At 39.4% G+C, this 17,390-nt stretch overlaps 2 protein-coding genes across 2 annotated transcripts; one reads left to right on the top strand and one right to left on the bottom strand.

Moving 5' to 3' along the window:
- The first annotated feature begins 853 nt into the window (after positions 1–853).
- zcchc4 (zinc finger, CCHC domain containing 4) lies at positions 854–14,518 on the top strand. The gene is made up of 13 exons (XM_085400710.1): positions 854–1,044; positions 5,435–5,553; positions 5,637–5,719; positions 5,835–6,107; positions 6,672–6,752; positions 11,585–11,657; positions 11,740–11,890; positions 12,343–12,443; positions 12,944–13,065; positions 13,679–13,754; positions 13,860–13,911; positions 14,015–14,162; positions 14,273–14,518. The coding sequence occupies exons 1-13, from the start codon at positions 957–959 to the stop codon at positions 14,394–14,396; spliced, it is 1,491 nt and encodes a 496-aa protein (XP_085256836.1). The 5' UTR covers positions 854–956; the 3' UTR covers positions 14,397–14,518.
- On the bottom strand, positions 7,330–11,578 carry LOC146675742 (E3 ubiquitin-protein ligase TRIM62). Its single transcript, XM_085400711.1, has 7 exons — positions 11,336–11,578; positions 10,724–10,942; positions 10,120–10,215; positions 9,743–9,979; positions 9,637–9,656; positions 9,409–9,539; positions 7,330–8,701 (listed from the first exon to the last, which is right to left on the bottom strand). The coding sequence occupies exons 1-7, from the start codon at positions 11,423–11,425 to the stop codon at positions 8,103–8,105; spliced, it is 1,392 nt and encodes a 463-aa protein (XP_085256837.1). The 5' UTR covers positions 11,426–11,578; the 3' UTR covers positions 7,330–8,102.
- Positions 14,519–17,390: the final 2,872 nt, after the last annotated feature.

The following is a 17,390-nucleotide window of genomic DNA, read 5'->3' on the forward strand; positions in this document are numbered from 1 at the left end:
ACTCTCTGTTTGTGCGAATTTGATCTGAAAATATAATAAATATATGGAATATATGTATAACAAATAAATACTGGCAAATGTTTTTGTTGGAACTTGTTATTCTGTTTAGATTTTAGGGGTAAGCGTCTCGGGAGAGTTTTTCCATCACTCAAATAAAAGAAAACATTTGGAGATGATCGATTCCTTCTTATTTCACTAAAATGTATTTTACTTTGAAGACATAAACTGCAAGCTTCCTGTTTGGATTTAGGTAACAGCGGCCGTGTTGTCTCTTGAAGCTTCAGCATCCAGCCGGCAGTTCCAGAGCAGTCATCGGGCTGACAGCGCCACTGCGCTCATGGCTCGGAATTTATGGGAATTGTATTTTTCTTAAAGAAAACCCGCCGTGTAATGACAGAGTATCCAGCGGTGGACTACATTCCTCCTGGTATAAAGAAACCTCATTGTAAAAGTCGTCTTTGTTTTTGAATACTTATTTCACAAAAATTCATTCTAATTTGAAATAAATCTATTGCTAAATATACAGGTAAGGAAAGGGTTCTGTGGTTCAACACTAATATATTTAATGATTTTTTTTAAACTACTGCTCCTTGGACAATCAATGTCCAATTAATTATAAAATAAATTATGATTTTGCATGTGAATTAAAGTCACTCCATACAATAGCATAAATTCCTAAAATATATCGATAACACATCGGATTTTATCATGATCTTACTCCTATTAACCACTACCAATACAATTAACCCCACACAACTGAAATTCGTAAATTTTGACAACAATTTCAGTCCTCATCAAAGTAAACTGGACCAATGAGCTTATTTCAGCTTTTGTTTTGCCTTCTGCGACAACGTGGTTGTGACGTCATATCTCCGCGACAAGAAAAGGGCTTCATGGGCACGCCATCATGTTGAAAGGTTTAAAGCTAAACTTTGTTGTTGCATAAAATCGACAGAATGGATGTAAACGAGGAATATGGCAACAGTTACGGAATAGAAGTTATTCTCGGTGAGGGCGGGAAAACAGCCCCGTGTTGTTCTCATGGTAAGTTTACTTAGAGTAAGCCAAACTGAGTTTGATGTCTTATTTTAAAGTTGCTTAGCCTTTTTATTGATATACTTAGAACAAGATTGTCTGTGATGATATTATACATGTAATCAAGGTATTTTAATATATCCTGCCTATAGTAGCTAGCAGTAATAGGGGTGTATTTCTGAAAATGAAATCTACTACATGTGTACATGTGTATATAGTACACACGCTTACAGGTGTCGTGCCAAGGAAGGCATCTCCGACAGAGTTTGTTTACCCTTCGTCTCCAGCATCCACTGGGTTGTCCAAATCACGGACAAACGGTATCTCTCATTCTTCATTTTTAGTTCACAAACACTTCTTATAATGACTAACTACTCCTGAAATTTTGGAGATGTTAGCTCTTTATACAGCAAAGTTACAGCTCCCCACGCTGGGGGAACAAATTCCGTCGTGGATACGTACCTTGGCACGACCGGTTTGGACTTTCTTTTTCAGTGATCAGTGGTTGTTGATCAATGGTCACGAGAATTTGCATAATTATGACCTTTGTTCCTTCAGTGGGCTGGTTTCAGTCATTATGCAAATGTACTGTTTAAGTCTGGGGAAACCTGCAGTCAGCTGAGACGGAAGACGTCACTTGGATGATGACGAAACGTTTCTCCCACTGAAAACGCTCCGTCCAGATGAACAGAATCAACTTTTGGGGACTTTCTTTTCCCTTTAAAATTGCTTTGATTCTTTGTGCCACACATACTGCAGGGTGCAGAACAGGGCCGTGCAGAGAGGTTTAAAGGGGCGGGTGCTCAAAGTTAAAAAGGGGCACATTGAACCAGGCTGAATAACAACAACACACATTCATCAAGAATCTAATATGGGAAGGGCAGGGCTGTGTTGATCTGAGACTGTAGACATTAAAAAGTCCACAGGAGAGATGGTAGCTGATTAAACAAGTGTCATGAGATAATAACAAAATGCAAAGATTGGTGACAGCGCTTGGAACCATAAGGACACAAAAACTGTGAGAAATAATTTAGGCTCTGCCTGTGAATCACTCTTTGCTTCTCTTCTTCCTTCCATCCCATCATTTCATATATCACTCTGCACTTGCTGTCTATCTGAGAACAAGGCACAACTTGCTATTGCAATAAACTATAATCTAATTATCCACACCTAACAACTCCTGCACTTAATCTATAATAAAATGATGACAGAAAAATGTTATAGCCCTGCCTTTAGTAGCCTCACACAGCTCCTACTGTTTCCTCCTCATGTCCTTACCAGGCATGTCTGGACAATGTTAAAAATCCATATACATAAAACACACACATGCATACACAGTGACATTTTAGATCTTCTTCAGAATACTGTATATACTATGGGCATCACTGTGCTGATCCAGAATCCTTACATTATTATTTATTACTAGAGCTACAATAATAAAGCAATGAGGAGGGGGAAGTAATAAATATGAAATAATGTCATTATGATGATTCCATTTGTTTCACTATCCACTCTGTGCAGGGCAAAGCTTATTACATTTTTAAAACTGTAGAGATACAATAATTTCACTACTGTAAAATCCAAATTTTGTCTTATTTAAAATATAAATCTAATATAATCTGCTTCTTAATGTATGTTCTTTAAAATACAGCTTGTGTTTTTAAATATATTATAATAATTATTATGTGGACATGCATATTAGATCGTTTTTTAGTGAAATATAATCCCTCCAGAAAGGCAGGAAAAGCTCTGTAACTTACTTTAAAACTAAATATGTTTATAAATACTTTAAAACTAAATATGTTTCTAAATACTTTAAAACTAAATATGTTCCCAAAAACGGTGACAGAGCTACAGACCCATGACAGCCTTACACAGGTAGCCAGCAGCTATGACCAGCACTACTTGTGCAGTTAATAAAAGGACAGGTAATGTTTGTCGCGCTGTTGCACACACAGCACGCTCGTTTGTTTCAGTTCGTCAGTTGCTACAAGACAGCTTACCAACGTGTACGTAATAAGCCAATACTCCTGGGTGCTATACACTACAGTGCACGCTGTACACCTACTTACTGGTTTTGTCGCATCAGTCTGTGTCTCTCCTACAGCTCCGGACAGCAGAGTGAAGCTGACCCCCCACCCACTTGAAACGTAAAGGCAAATAGGCGGAGCGGTTAGTGCTACGTTTGTGCAGATTTGTGCAGGTAAAATTAGCGTTTGTGCTAGTCAGCTGAGACTGAAGAAGTCACTTGGATGAGTGACGAAACGTTTCTCCAACTGAAAATGTCCAGATGAACAGAATCAACCTTTTGGGATTTACTTACCTGGATGATTAAGCACGCATCAAGACGTTATTTTATTAAAAATTTTAAAATGTTAGCAGCACAAACGTTTGACATCAATTTTGTTTGATTCCATTAATATGGGGGGGGCTGGTTGACCTCTAGAAATTTTTGTTAATATCTTTAAAATAATAACGGCACAAACAAAAATTTCTGCAGCACAAACCAGCACAAACGTAGCACAAACGTTTGATACCACTTTTGTTTGATTTGGGTAATGTGGGGGGGCTGGTTGACCTTTTGACCTTTACATTTTCATTAATATCTTTAAAACAGAAGCAGCACAAACGAAAATTTTAGCAGCACAAACCAGCACAAACGTAGCACAGTTGATTGACAGCCATTTTGTTTGATTTAATTAATGTGGGGGGGCTGGTTGACCTCTGATGACCTCTAGAAATTTTTATTAATATCTTTAAAATGATAGCAGCACAAACGAAAATCTTTGCAGCACAAACCAGCACAAACGTATCACAAACGTTTGATACCACTTTTGTTGGATTTGGGTAATGTGGGGGGGCTGGTTGACCTTTTCATTTTCATTAATATCTTTAAAACAGAAGCAGCACAAACGCTAATTTTACCTGCACAAATCAGCACAAACGTAGCACTAAAAAAGTAGACCATTTTGGCCCGTTTTGGAGCAGTCTGGGGGGATGGTGACCTTTGAATGACCTATAAAATAAAGTTTAATATCTCGGAAACCGTAGCAGCACAAACGCTAATTTTACCTGCACAAATCTGCACAAACGTAGCACTAACCGCTCCGCCTATTTGCCTTTACGTTTCAAGTGGGTGGGGGGTCAGCTTCACTCTGCTGCTCCGGACCGCTAAAAATGCGCGTGCTCTTTGTGAGCTCGTTCCCGGCTCGTAACCAGCGCGTTCTGCCGTCAAGGGCGATCATTGGTTAAATGTGATCATGTGACTGATGCAAGCCAGATCCTTTTATTTAGCAAAACTGTGATTAATAGTTAAATATTATTGTTGAGGGGCACAGACAGGACTCCGCACGCACACACACACACATAAAAAAAAAATAATAATAATTTTTTTTTAAAAAAGTTGCCTCAACAAAAGGGCACTTTGGGCACCCATCAGGAAAGGGGCGGGTGCTCAAGCCCCTCTAGCCCCCCCCCCCCCCTGCACGTGCCTGGTGCAGAGAACATTTCTCACATATTTTGGTTGCAGTCGCAGTTGTCTGCTATACATCGTTTGACCACATCTCTATGGTGCTCTCGGGCCATTTGAGTAGACTGAACTCATTGTGAGGTTCAAGAAACCAGTTTGAGATTATCCAAACTTTGTGACACGGCTCGCTATCCTGCTGGGAGCAGCCATAAGAGAATGGACAAGGTGGCAGAACTGGAGTAGGCTGTGGTGTTTAAATTATCAGCTGGTACTAGGGAGCCCAAGTGTGCCAAGAAAATAAGCTCCCACATCATAACAGCAGCAGCTCCCTGAACTGTTGATACAAAGCACATGCACCCATCACTTCATGTTACTTACACCAAATTTTGCTGTCCAAACATCGCTGTAGAATTCTTAAGTCATCAGACCAGCCAATGTTTTTCCAAATTTGTGAGACCATGCTCAAAGTTTTGTAGACTCACTTACCTGTTCTTAGCTGAAAGGAGAGGCACCTGCTGAGGTATTATGTTGTGCATTCAGACATGCTCTTTTGCATGCCACGGTCAGCTAAAAGCAGATTAACTATTCTTCTCTGGCTTCAACGGCATCAGGGAAGCAGTTTGGCACAAAGTACTGACCGTTTTCTGTAAACCCTAGAGATGGTTGTCTCAGTGGGAACACCAACTATGCTACATTCAAAGTGACTTAAATTACTTTTCTTTATGATTTTTATGCTCAGTTTGAATTTCAAAACTTTAAATACATTTAGTTACTGCCATGCTATTGGGCGATTAAATATTTCTGTTTAATGAACAGGTGAGCTGAAGACTTTAGCCCATGTTTGTGTGACCTTCCGGGGTTAGAAATGACCCATATTATTCTTCTCTGTGGAATATAACAAACTTTTAACAACTTTGTATATTTTGTCAGGTCCTACCTTGCTGTTTGAGAAGGTTTGTAAAGGAGGAGAAAAAAGTCGGAGGTTTTATGCATGTTCGGCCTGTCGAGATAGAAAAGACTGCAACTTCTTTCAGTGGGAAGATGAAAAGGTAGGCTTACTGGAAAATTCCAGAGCTCATGATAAAACGATGTAAGACATCGATCAGTTTGTTTCAATTCACTTGCGTCAAAGGTTTCAGAAGCCAGGCTGCTGGCCAGAGAAGCAGAGAGCCAGTCAACGAGGCCCCCTTTCCCCCATAAGGAGTACTGCAGCAGGTGAGATTTTATACTCATTTTGCTTATCTTAGGCTGTTTATAAAGCTTCATTTTATTTATTTAATGCTGATTTTGTATGGGATGACTTTTAGGATATTTGTATCTTGTCCTTCAGATTTCAAAAGTTTGTCTCGCTCCCTCTGGACGAGAAGAAGTTCTGTCAGGACTGTCAGATTCTGCTCCTGCCAGACGAGCACAGCCTTCACTCTGCTCACATATCCACTCCCATTACTGCAGCACAGCTGAGGAGGCCCAGTGCACTGTTGCGTCCCCTGAACAACAAGAAGAGCAACGCACAGTACCTTTTCACGGACCGCAGTGCAAACTTTCTCTTGGATACTTTAGCAGGTCTGGGATACAGGAAAATACTGTGTGTGGGCACACCCAGGTGAGACAGACACAAGTGTGACCTTTGAATGTATCAGAAAATTTGTCTCGGTTATAGTGAAGCATCTTGTCTGAACTGCCTCGATGAATCAGTTCATCTGGTGACTTAAAGCAGAAATGGAGCCATTATGTAACCTAAGGTTTCTAATTTGACTGTGACGAGCTCAACTATGATGATGGAAACACACTAACCAAGTCCTCTCTGCTAATGTACATCTTTCTGTACAACTACACTTTGTGATCTCTACACCCTTGGAAAAACACTACCTTCTGTTACATCACATTCTCAAGAAAGTGGCAATGTAGGATTTTGAAATTCATACCATAGGTGCATCTACTTAATTTTGGAGAAGTCTCTCTGTCTATTCCCACTGCAGCATGATTTTGCCTTCACCGTGGGTCACTGTAGGTATGGCATTTGACAGGTGATACATCAATTATGTGTAACTGTCATATACTGAAGGCTAAATATTTTGATTAGTCAAATCTCAGTTAAATGCTTTAAATGTTTAACGCTTACAGATGTGTTTTTCATCAGTAATGAGATTGTTGCCTTTTGGGTCAGACTGCAGGAGCTGATCAAGCTGCAAAATCTGGAGCAAAAGCTTGAGCCAATAAAGAGTCTCTTGCTGGACATTGACTTTAGGTAAGTTTGCTAATTTATGCATCAGTTGCTGCTTTCCTGTATATAATAAAGCATTCCAGGTGTTTGCACATAGGCTATTTTGTGTATATAAAATCAAGGTGAGAATGAATTAGACTGCATTTCACTGAGTCTAACATGTTTATTCTGCAAACCCTCTTTGTGCATTTCAAAGAATGATAACTGAGCAGAACATGGTGGCATTTGAAACCGATGCTAATGTTTCATAATGAGAGAAGATTTCAGGACTGACTGAACGAATATATATGGACTGGCAGTACGTTTCATGACATTACAACCTGATCATCAAGGCCAATTCCAGCTGTCATCAGCCAGTTGAGTAGTGTAGCTTTAGTTACTATGTCTCAGTCTAAATTCTGCTATGTAGCTTTTCAAGGTACTTGTATGAAAGGTTGTGTGTTGCTTTATGGAGAAGTTACCACTATGCTTCTGTGAAGGAGGATGTGGGAATCTGAAGTTTAGCCATTCTTGAAATACTGTTGAATGACAGCCAGTTGTTGACTATATACAGATACCATTACAACTATTTGGCTACTTGAGAAATACTGGTTTTGTTTAATTGGACCTCCTTAAATTTTAATTGAATACCTCTGGGCTAGATGTTCCACATTGTTATAGTGGTGTGGTCAGACTTTTTCATGTTCTTATCATGGGCATTGAATGTCAGGGTACTTTTTAAAAAAGATTTTATCGATCTTTTCTCAGTGTGAAACCATTGTAGAAGATACATTTTTACCCCTTAATGCCTAGTGTATCATATGTGATACAAATTAAAACTCATATGTTCAAATAAATATTTCATTTTTTTATTGCCAAAAGATTAAATAAACACTCCATAAATCTTTTTAAAAAAATTAGCAGTTATTTCATGGATCAGGCTTCAAAGGTCAAAAGCATATATACAGGCACAAATATGTACTTGTGTATATTTGAGCCGATGACCCTGGAATCAGATTTGGGGATGATTTCATCAGACTTTCTGAACTTGTGTAAATCTATAATCCTTTGTAGAACCTACAGTTCCGAGTTTTCCATTGTTCTAAGTTTTGGTCTCATGAGTGCTGTCAAGAGAATCCTTTTTTTATGCTGGCAAAGATAAACTACCAGTTGTAGTCAATTGATCAAATTATTTACAGGCCCTGTCAAGGTAAAAATAATTTCAGTGCCATCTGTTAAAAGACTTAAGTGTATATTTGAGCCTTTAGTCATTAAAGCTTTTATGCTGTACAATCGTTCTACGTAGCTCAAAGATATAGCATTCATAGCATTCATCACAATGATGAGCATATGTAAACTTCTAAGCACAACTTTATGTAGAATATGATAATGGTATCACAGAAACTTCTGGGAACAAAACTCCAAGTGGTTTGGCCAGACCTGATTGTCCGGTGGTCTCAGGAAGCGTATGGCGGGGTACAGGGGTTGAGTGAACTGGTGATGAGCTCTGTCGAACACCGGTGTCATGGCTGCTGAGAACTTTTGCAGGACAACCATGTTTTTTGCATCGTAAAATATCAGCTGGCCTTTATCATAATTAACCCACACTCCCACTTTTCTAATTGGAGTCTGCCCCACTCCTTGACATGATATGTGCCGGTTGTTGTGCCACGCGGTCAGATTGCGGTTCTGAAACTCTACGCACCAGGAGTTCCTGTTTCGGCCCAGCTTGGTGCCCTTGTCATTGCCCTTTCTCTCAAGGGTGTCATAGGCTACACCCACAGCCCAGGCTGAGCAGCAGCGGACATTTACCTCCCAGTAACTCTGACCTGCTGTGATGGGAGAGGACCCCAGAGCACAGCATACCTTATCAAACTGAAGGGGATGTTCTGGAGCTGGGCAAGCAGAGCCAGAGAAGGACATGCCCCGCCCCTCTGATGTCACTCTGATCAGATTATGGCAAGACTGCCTGTCGATCATTATGGGGAAAGAATCTGAAAAGAATGAAATAATTTGTTAATGAGATTTTGATCTTTTGTTATTATCAGAGTTACTGTAAACAAATTGTAAACAAATGTATTATTACTCGTGATTGTAGCAGATGGCGCCGCATATTTGATTTGACAGGTTATTAGTGTTACAGGGTGGGGATGGGGGGAGAGGTCAAATTGCTTAGGAAGTGGGCTACTGGAGCACAGCATACATGGAAATGGACTGACAATATGGAATTGATGGAATGCTTCTAATGAGAGAAGACCAATGCATGTGGGAACTATGGATAAGTAGAAAGCCAACATCCACACTTATTAAGAAGCACCTGGTGGCTCAGTGCATTAGCATCAACAGCTCAGCAAACAGCTGATATTGGCTATTTGGATCTACTAAGTTGAGAGTTGATGGATTTGATGCCATGATCATCAATACCTATAGTTTGACCTAAACACCATCCAACCATTTTTTCACACAATGACTGATTTATTTGTATATGCAGCAAATGAGTAATCTGGAGCAGACATTTACTGTAGATTGCAGGGGTGGGGAAGAAAAACGTTTATTTTTTTTGGTGTTATTTTAACCAGATAAAGCATCCCTTGGTTGGCCTACTTTGTTCTGTCATGCTCCCAAAGTACACCTAACTTCACTCACTCTGCTGCTGTAAATGAGTTAGCCTGATAGCATGTAGATGTAAGCATCTTAGTACCTAAGAGTAGAGTCTTCCTCTGCAGCCTGGCCTTGAGGTTTTTGGAGATGGAGGAGAGTGTTTTTAGAAGCCTCTCGAATCTCTCTTCATTCAGCCTGATTTCCTTCTCAGACGTGTCTGGCTTCTTAAGGCTGGAGGAGTGGTGACAAAGATCAAAGTGAGGCACAGAGGTGTGATTTAGACCTGTACGGGGATGAAGCAGCAAAGGTAAAAGGTGCAGCGATTTACCTTGCAGTCTCAGAGTGACCCTTGAGATGAGACATAAGCAGAAATACTGGTTAAAATAAAAGAACACAACTTATAGCTTTGTTATTGAGCTGTATGTAAATCAGACCTGCTCGCCTTCCTTCGCTGTGGTGCTTTTACTCAACGTTCTCTGTATGCTGCTCATGCTCTTGGTGACCTGGTCGTGGTAGTTATCCCACTTCTTTAGAACCTGGTCCAGCTTGGTCCTTGTATGCCTCAGGTCCAGCTCCAGGGAGTCCAGGATCACCTGTTCATCCTGCTTCAAAATGCACCGCATGTTCTCAAAGTGCTCTCGAACCTGCTGCTTCATGACCTCTGTGGTCCTCTTCAGTAAGGAGCGTGATTAAGAGGACATGTTATTAGGGATTTATTATATATCATTGCTCTGTTTGCAGTCCTTGGACTTGGTGGTCAGAAATGTATTAGGTAATTTTTCAGTGCTGGTAGTTTTAGGTTTTTACTTACAGAGAGATCGGCCTTGCGTTTCTTCAGAGACTGGATGCGCGCCTTAGTCTTGGACGTTTCAGCCTGCAGCTCCTGGATACGTCTGGTTAACTGCTCCTGCAGACAACAGGACATTTTTTGTATCATAAATGATCTAAATGATCGGTCTTTGGCACCTGATGATTCTATGATCTATCTATCCCATCATACTTGTTAATCAGTTCCTGCTGTTCTTTAAAGAGTTCGACACTAAACTGAGATTTATATGACAGTATTCCTTTTCTTTTTTTGGGGCTGCTGGTTGCTGAGCTCTCGAATAAAGAAAAGTTTTATAGAGAGAAAATGCACAGTGTTGCCTTGATTAGGTCACAGTCATTATGGCCTATGACCCATGAGTAGATAGTGGTAAAATCTCTAAAGTCTGTGTGTAAGAATCACACAGTAAATACTTCATGCAGCATTGCATTCGCGCCCTGGAGTTCCCCCACCCCTGACCTACAAGATGTTAATCCACAAGCCGGGTTTATGGAGATTGGCAGCACTAGAGCGACTTATTAATATTTAGCAGCTAGTTTTAATGCTATAGCCGATTGGTGTATGTTCCAGCCAATCAAAACATCTGTACCTGAGAGGGTTGTGCGGTTTTGGCAGCCTTACGCTGTAGTTTGGGTGAACGAGAAAAAGGTTGAATAGTGCCGTCACTGCTGGCGTCCAGTGGAGTGAAGCTCAGCCCGTCTTGCAGTAGGCTGTGGATGCCTTCAGAGGGCGCTAAAAGATTAGTGTAAACGGCTGTTGACGTTCCATTACCGAGGGAGCACGACTCTCTTTCTGCCATTTCTGAGGACTGAACAAAACAATAAAAACAGATTACATTTCTACATAAGTCATTCTCTCATTTACCTTTTATTTAAAAAAGCACTTTCTTGGAATTAGCTTCTGCTGTGTATTTGTGTGTGTATAGATTAAATTAACTCGTCAGGGCTATGAAAAGTTCGAGAAAACCTGTCATTTCATGCCAAGCCTTTACCAAAAATCTATTCCAGATCAGAGTTCCAAGTCTGACCTACTGTAATAATTTAAATAAAATAATAATAATTAAATCCAATGTTTGTTTTTTTTATTCAAGTTTCAAAGAGACGAGTCTGTTCTGTTGTGTACTGTTTAATAAGGCAGCATATCTGGACTAAAGGATATTCTTTAACCATTATCAAATAATGTTGTTTTAAGAACTTCTTACCTGAGTTCGCTGCTGTTTGTTTCTGTAACGTTGTGCTAGAAGTGCAGGATGGGTATGTTCCTGGGTAACAAGCTTCAGCTTGCAGCACATAGTCAGACACCTTATCCTTCCCTGCTGTGTTGTTACCTAATGTGCTGTATACCAGTCGTCAATAGGCTCAAACTTGTTCTCTTTTTTTTTAACCAGCGTCCGGAAGCACTGAACAGTCTGTTGCATAATAAAAAGCCAAACAAAATCTTTCTGTTTCAGGTATGCTCAGTTCTACAGTCAAGATGAGTTCTGTCATTACAACATGTTTAACCATCACTTCTTTGGTGGAGAGGTAGGAGTTGAGCTGATGTCCTGCTAGTTCAGTCAAACTTTCCATCAACAGCCGAGTTTGATAAAGCCTTCTCTCTTATCAGTCATCCAGTGCAACCCTGAAGAACTTCCTCAGAGAGTCTGACGGGGAGAAGGTGGCAATGGTAGCCGACCCTCCGTTTGGTGGTCTGGTGAAGCCCCTGGCCAACAGTTTCTCTCTGCTATCTCACACATGGAAGAAGTTGCAGAGCTCTGGTCAGCACCGCTGTGGAACTTTCAGAATTAATTGTTTCTTTTTATATTTATGACTTGTGTCTTTTTTTTAATAGGTATAAGATGCAAAAACAAAACTTTATGCTAAAATGTTATCATAATTTAAAGTTGATATGGCTAACATGTTAGCAGACACACAAAGTGGAGCAGCATTAAGATACATTTAGAAGCTCTATTGGGTGTTGGAAAGGAGGTTGGTTGAGAAGTGTAAGACTTTAAATTATACAGACTAACAGCAAAACGAGCTAAAAGAGGCAAAGACTAGATTTGCTTACAATCCTTTTCTCTGCAGGTTAGGGTTAAGCTAAAGTTATAGTAGCAGCAAGTCATTGCATGGCTCAAGGAAAGAGACTTTTTGTTTACTATTAGAACTATTACTTTAAATGAAGAAATCTAGTGTTTGACTGTAACATGCATGTTGTGTTTGTGTGCAGACAGCAGTAATGCTAACATGCCCATGATCTGGGTCTTCCCTTATTTCTTTGAGCCTCGGATACTGGAGTGTTTCCCATCATTCAGCATGTTGGATTACCAGGTAACAGCAAGGCAGCAGTTTAGAGTCATCAGCTAATATTACTCTCTGCGTACGTATAGCTTTAGGTTTTTCTAAACTAATAACATTAAGTGATGCGCTATAATATTTACTTGCATAGACACTCATAATTTTGTCGAATGAAAAGTTCCACTGACTCGTACTCTACCCCTTATTATTTATGTTTATCAATCAAATGTGACATAGAGACAACAATTTATGCGCATTCTTAAATTGAAGTTATTTAAAATGTGTTTTTGGCTCCTGCTTCAGCTGCAGCATGCTGACTCACACATAGTTACTGTTATTAGACTACAAACCGAATCAAGGCTATGCTTTTTATCAATGCTCCACTTTCCCTAGATCCTCGAGCTTACTTTATTTATTAAATATTTCAGTGCACTTTACAGTGGAATATTATGGCCACAAAAACAAATAAAAGATTTAGAACTAGAAGTAATGAAATTTCAGTTTTAAAATTTTCAGTTTTTCTTTTGAACCAGGTGGACTATGACAACCATCCTCTGTATAAACATGGAAAGATGGGCAGAAAACAGTCTCCTGTCAGACTCTTCACTAATCTTTCACCCAGAGACATCATCCTTCCCAAAGAGGAAGGTTACAGGTTACTACATGTTCACTCAGTTAAATCCAGACGTGTTCAGAAATAATGTTGGAGATGAGAATGTCTTAAAGTATATGTGATAAAACATTTGAATAGATTGTTATCGGTTTGTGATTTGATGTTAACTAAAAGGGCTTGAGCATAGACTGACCAAAGTCATGTTTTTGGTTAACTGTGGAGAATAAAAATCATCTGTTAATTTTCTCAACTGTAAGAAAATCATCGCCATAAAAAGGGCAAAGTTATGAGCTACATTTAAAAGTGTTTAATTAAAGATATCACATTTAGCACAAAGTTAAGAAGGCAGTTTAATGGGGAAACTAATGGATGCATGAATTCATTGGTGTTATTTGTCATTAATCCCTCAGCTTCATTTTAAAAATGGGGTTGGGGTTTTTATTTTGGTATTTTCAAGACTTTCATATGTGAAGAAATGAACAGCTCATACCGCCAACTCCAGGTTTTCCTTGTGCAGTTAATAAAATGCATAAACACATGAGAGTTTTGTGAAACACAAACTGTCAGACGTCTGTCTGTCTTTTGTGTGTATTTAAGCAACTCTGCACATTTGAATTTAAAGTGTTTAATTTGTGAATGACCCTCTCGTTTTTAGATTTTGCCCTTTATGTGAGAGATATGTCTCATCCCTGAACAAACACTGTGCGAAATGCAACCTCTGCCCATCCAAGGTACGAAACTCGTGTGACTGCATTTTATTTTTAAACTGAAAAGGCACTGCATCAAGTTTCCGTTGAATCTTTGCATGTCACAACCTGTATTTTCTGTGTTTGCAGGACGGCCGAGAATGGAAGCACTGCTCAACCTGTGTGAAATGTGTGAAACCGTGTAGGTCGATTAATCACAGATGCAAACTGATGTGCAGTTACTGATTTCACGTCACACTTCCCATATATTTCTTGTGAATTTATTTAAATATCTTTCCTGTAAGCCTGGGAGCACTGCCAGTCCTGTGGCCGTTGTGCCCTGCCAGACCACCCATGTACCACCCGTGAAGGGAAGGAGGGCTGCTTTAACTGCGGAAGCCCAGAGCACAAACGTAAAGACTGCTCTGTCAAACACACACACAGGTTCAACAGGTGAGCCAGGGATCTGTTCCTGTTAAGGGATAAATCTTGTCACTCCACTCTACCCGTAAGATTTAATATTTACACGTCTTAACTTGCTCGTCTGTGTTTTACTACTCCAGACATCGGACCAAAGCCAAAGTTGGAGGAAAAAAAGGATCCCCCCAGTCCCTCCTCAGACTTAAAGCAAAGAGGAAGTCTGGTGCAGCTCGCAGAGCAAAGTTGTTGGCTGGAAAGTCTCTGTGACTTCAGTAGTCAGGCAGTACCTTCTCAGCTGTGCAATCCAAAGCAATATTTTTTTCCTTTTCAGCATGGTTTTTTTTGGCAGTGGTTTAAAGTGTTGTAACAGAATAAAACTTGAAGGGAGAGTTTGGTTTGTACTTTTCTTTAAATGCTGAACTGACAAGTAAAGGTTTCTGTGGAGGTTTCCAGGTCCACAGCTAAATTTCACATCCACATAATATGGCTTTGTATTCAAGTGTTCTCAAAATACTAGCTTATCACCTTCAGCCAGTACAGAAACAAAGAGCAGTAATCAGTCCTTTTTGATCTGTAACGCTGCAGGTTTTTCCAGGGCCAGCTAGTGTACAGTGCAACCTATAGGTGCAACTAAAGCTTTTTGCATTAATTGCCCATATAATGTAGATTGCACCTGTTTATCATTTTGACTTAGTCTAATTCAGACCAATTTCATTTACAACTTAATTTCCTACAAAATTAAGAAAGACCCCAACAATCAGACAGTCAACAAGATGCATTTAGCATGTTGGGTGATTTAAAAACTCCCTTTTAACAGGAAGAGACCAGCACCAGGCTTAGAGAGGAGCAGCTATTGGCTCAAATACACCTCCTGAAAGACGTGAAAACCCAAGAGCAGCAGCAAAATGGATAGAGAATATGCTGCAGTTCACTAAAATACGTGTCCTTGTGTTCACTATAGGAAAAATGGCTTTTCTCAAGTTTTTCAGAGCTCTGGACTTAAACCTGTAGGCTTGTTTCTGCCCTGTTATTCCCTTTTCACAAGCTCTTCCTGTGAGAGTATTCTGACATTAAAGATTTTATGGCTCAAAAAATTTCAGTGCTCTTCTGAGTATTTCAGCAATTTTGTAATTGCAGTTAAGAATGGCTTTATAATAGGTTTACAGTCCTTGGCAGGTGTCTTTGCACATTATAACCACTTTCTAAGAATGAACAGCAGGATCTTATGCATTTAATAGATCATCACTAGCATAGTTTAATTTTTCCTGTAGTTTAATTTTATAGCGTTCTACTGTTGCACCACATCTTGAGTTCATGTTTGGCCAGCTGATGGCAGCATTGTTGAGGTTTACTTAAAAATCTTTCCCACCAATCATTACATTTCTTTAAGTGTGATTTCTCCACACTGCAAGTCGGAGTACAGATATAGACATTGTTTGGGCAAGCTCTAATAGAACAGGGTATACAGCACATCCTGCCAAAATTATGCACTGAACCTGACAGTAATGGTTCTGGTGATGATGAAAAAAAGACAGGAGTCTGACACTGCTGCTTTCAGTGATGTTTACCTGGTTCAAGCAGTGAAGGCTTCCAGACCCAAGAGCACTTCCCTCTTCACGGTGGATGTAAACAGTGACTGATTTTATGCTTTTATTCTGACAGCCACCTTTGATGGAATGATCCTGTGAAGCCAAAGTGATTCTTTATGTATCTTACTGTAGACTCACTGCTGAACATAGTTGGGCTCATACGATGTAATTCCTAATCACCCAGCAATCAAGTGGCTAGTTTTGTTATTCTGTATAAAACCAGAAGTCCAGGTAGAGGGAGTCCTCAATTATATTAGTTAGAAACTGTAGGATATACTGATGATGACAGGTCAGAAAAGAAAAATAACACCGGGTACATTAAATAAAAACAGGCTTATGTTGCTGTCTAAGTGAGGAGAGTCAGATTTGGTGTCGAATGAAAGAGTGTCAAAAGTGAAAAGCTGGTATGTGCCAGGATGACTGTTTACCTTTTTTTGGCTTCTCTGTGTAAAATGCCATCACATTCGCAAAATTAACTTTATACTTGTAATTACCAGTTTTCAGTTTTCTTTGCTGACCCTGTTTTGTTTTTTTTCAAAAAGTGAAAGAAATCATCAACTAGAGAAGAAAGGTGGGAAGTTAAAGCAGAAAGGGGCAAAGGTCAGCGCAGGATTTAAAGCTGCTAAGCACTGCTGTGTGATTCAAATGCTAAGCAGGCAGAGAAAGACTTTTTTCTGATAGCCTTCCTCTATGAAATGTAAATTAGATGGAAAACAAGGGGGGGAATCTAAAAAAATAGAAGCTTCCCTCATCTGTTCCCATGTATTTTAAATTCACACATCAAAACAGTAGACCAGGAAGGTAATGATGCAGGTATATGATGAAGCAAAGGAGCAGGGCTGTTGTTCATAAAAATGAGCTTCACATATGCACTAAAACTTATTTCCTTCTTATATTATTTTATTAAATGATTTTAAACTTCATAATATAATGATATTAAACATTTTGTATCATGTCAGAGGCGAATAAACATTGCACATTGTTTCTTACAGAGAGATGCATTCTGTGATAATACCAACATTTGTGTTCAGCAGATTAGCTTAAATTGTAAACTTAATTTAAAGGGGGTGTTTTAGTTGATGAACCATAGACTGTATGAAAGAATGAATGTAGCCTCCTGGTCTGAAAAATGGAGCCAATGGAAAAGTGTCATAAACTCGCCTGCGATGTAATACCCAAAAGTTGAGCTGGATTGCTCACTTAATATGTATGTCTATATGTCTATCAGCACTATTATTCGATTTACCACACGTCACTATTCTGTAGTGGGCTATTTATCATTATTTAGTACTTTAATACTGCTTTTTGATTGCATTACGTTTTATTGAGTTTATTGAGTCATACAGCTACAATCCTAATTTCAAATACAAATAAAAATAGTAAATACATTAATCCATATTTTATTCACAATAGCACATATAAAACATATTAAATGCTTTGATTAATAATTGGCAGAGGTTCACTAATCTGCAAATTAGCAATCTGAAGACTGAATATGTCATCATCTATATGATATTATCAAAAGATTCTGAGACTCTGGAAAAATATTCATCAGTGCCTCAGGAATTGGCAGCTTGCACATCTGGAAAGGCGCTATCACTGCTGAAAGGTATATACAGGTTTTAGAACAGCATATGCTCCCATCCAATTAGAATCACCCAGCCTAACCTCA

The sequence above is a fragment of the Rhamphochromis longiceps genome, linkage group LG3, assembly GCF_057381845.1.
Source record: "Rhamphochromis longiceps isolate RC_006_pf linkage group LG3, R_longiceps_female_GT1.1, whole genome shotgun sequence".
NCBI lineage: Eukaryota > Metazoa > Chordata > Actinopteri > Cichliformes > Cichlidae > Rhamphochromis > Rhamphochromis longiceps.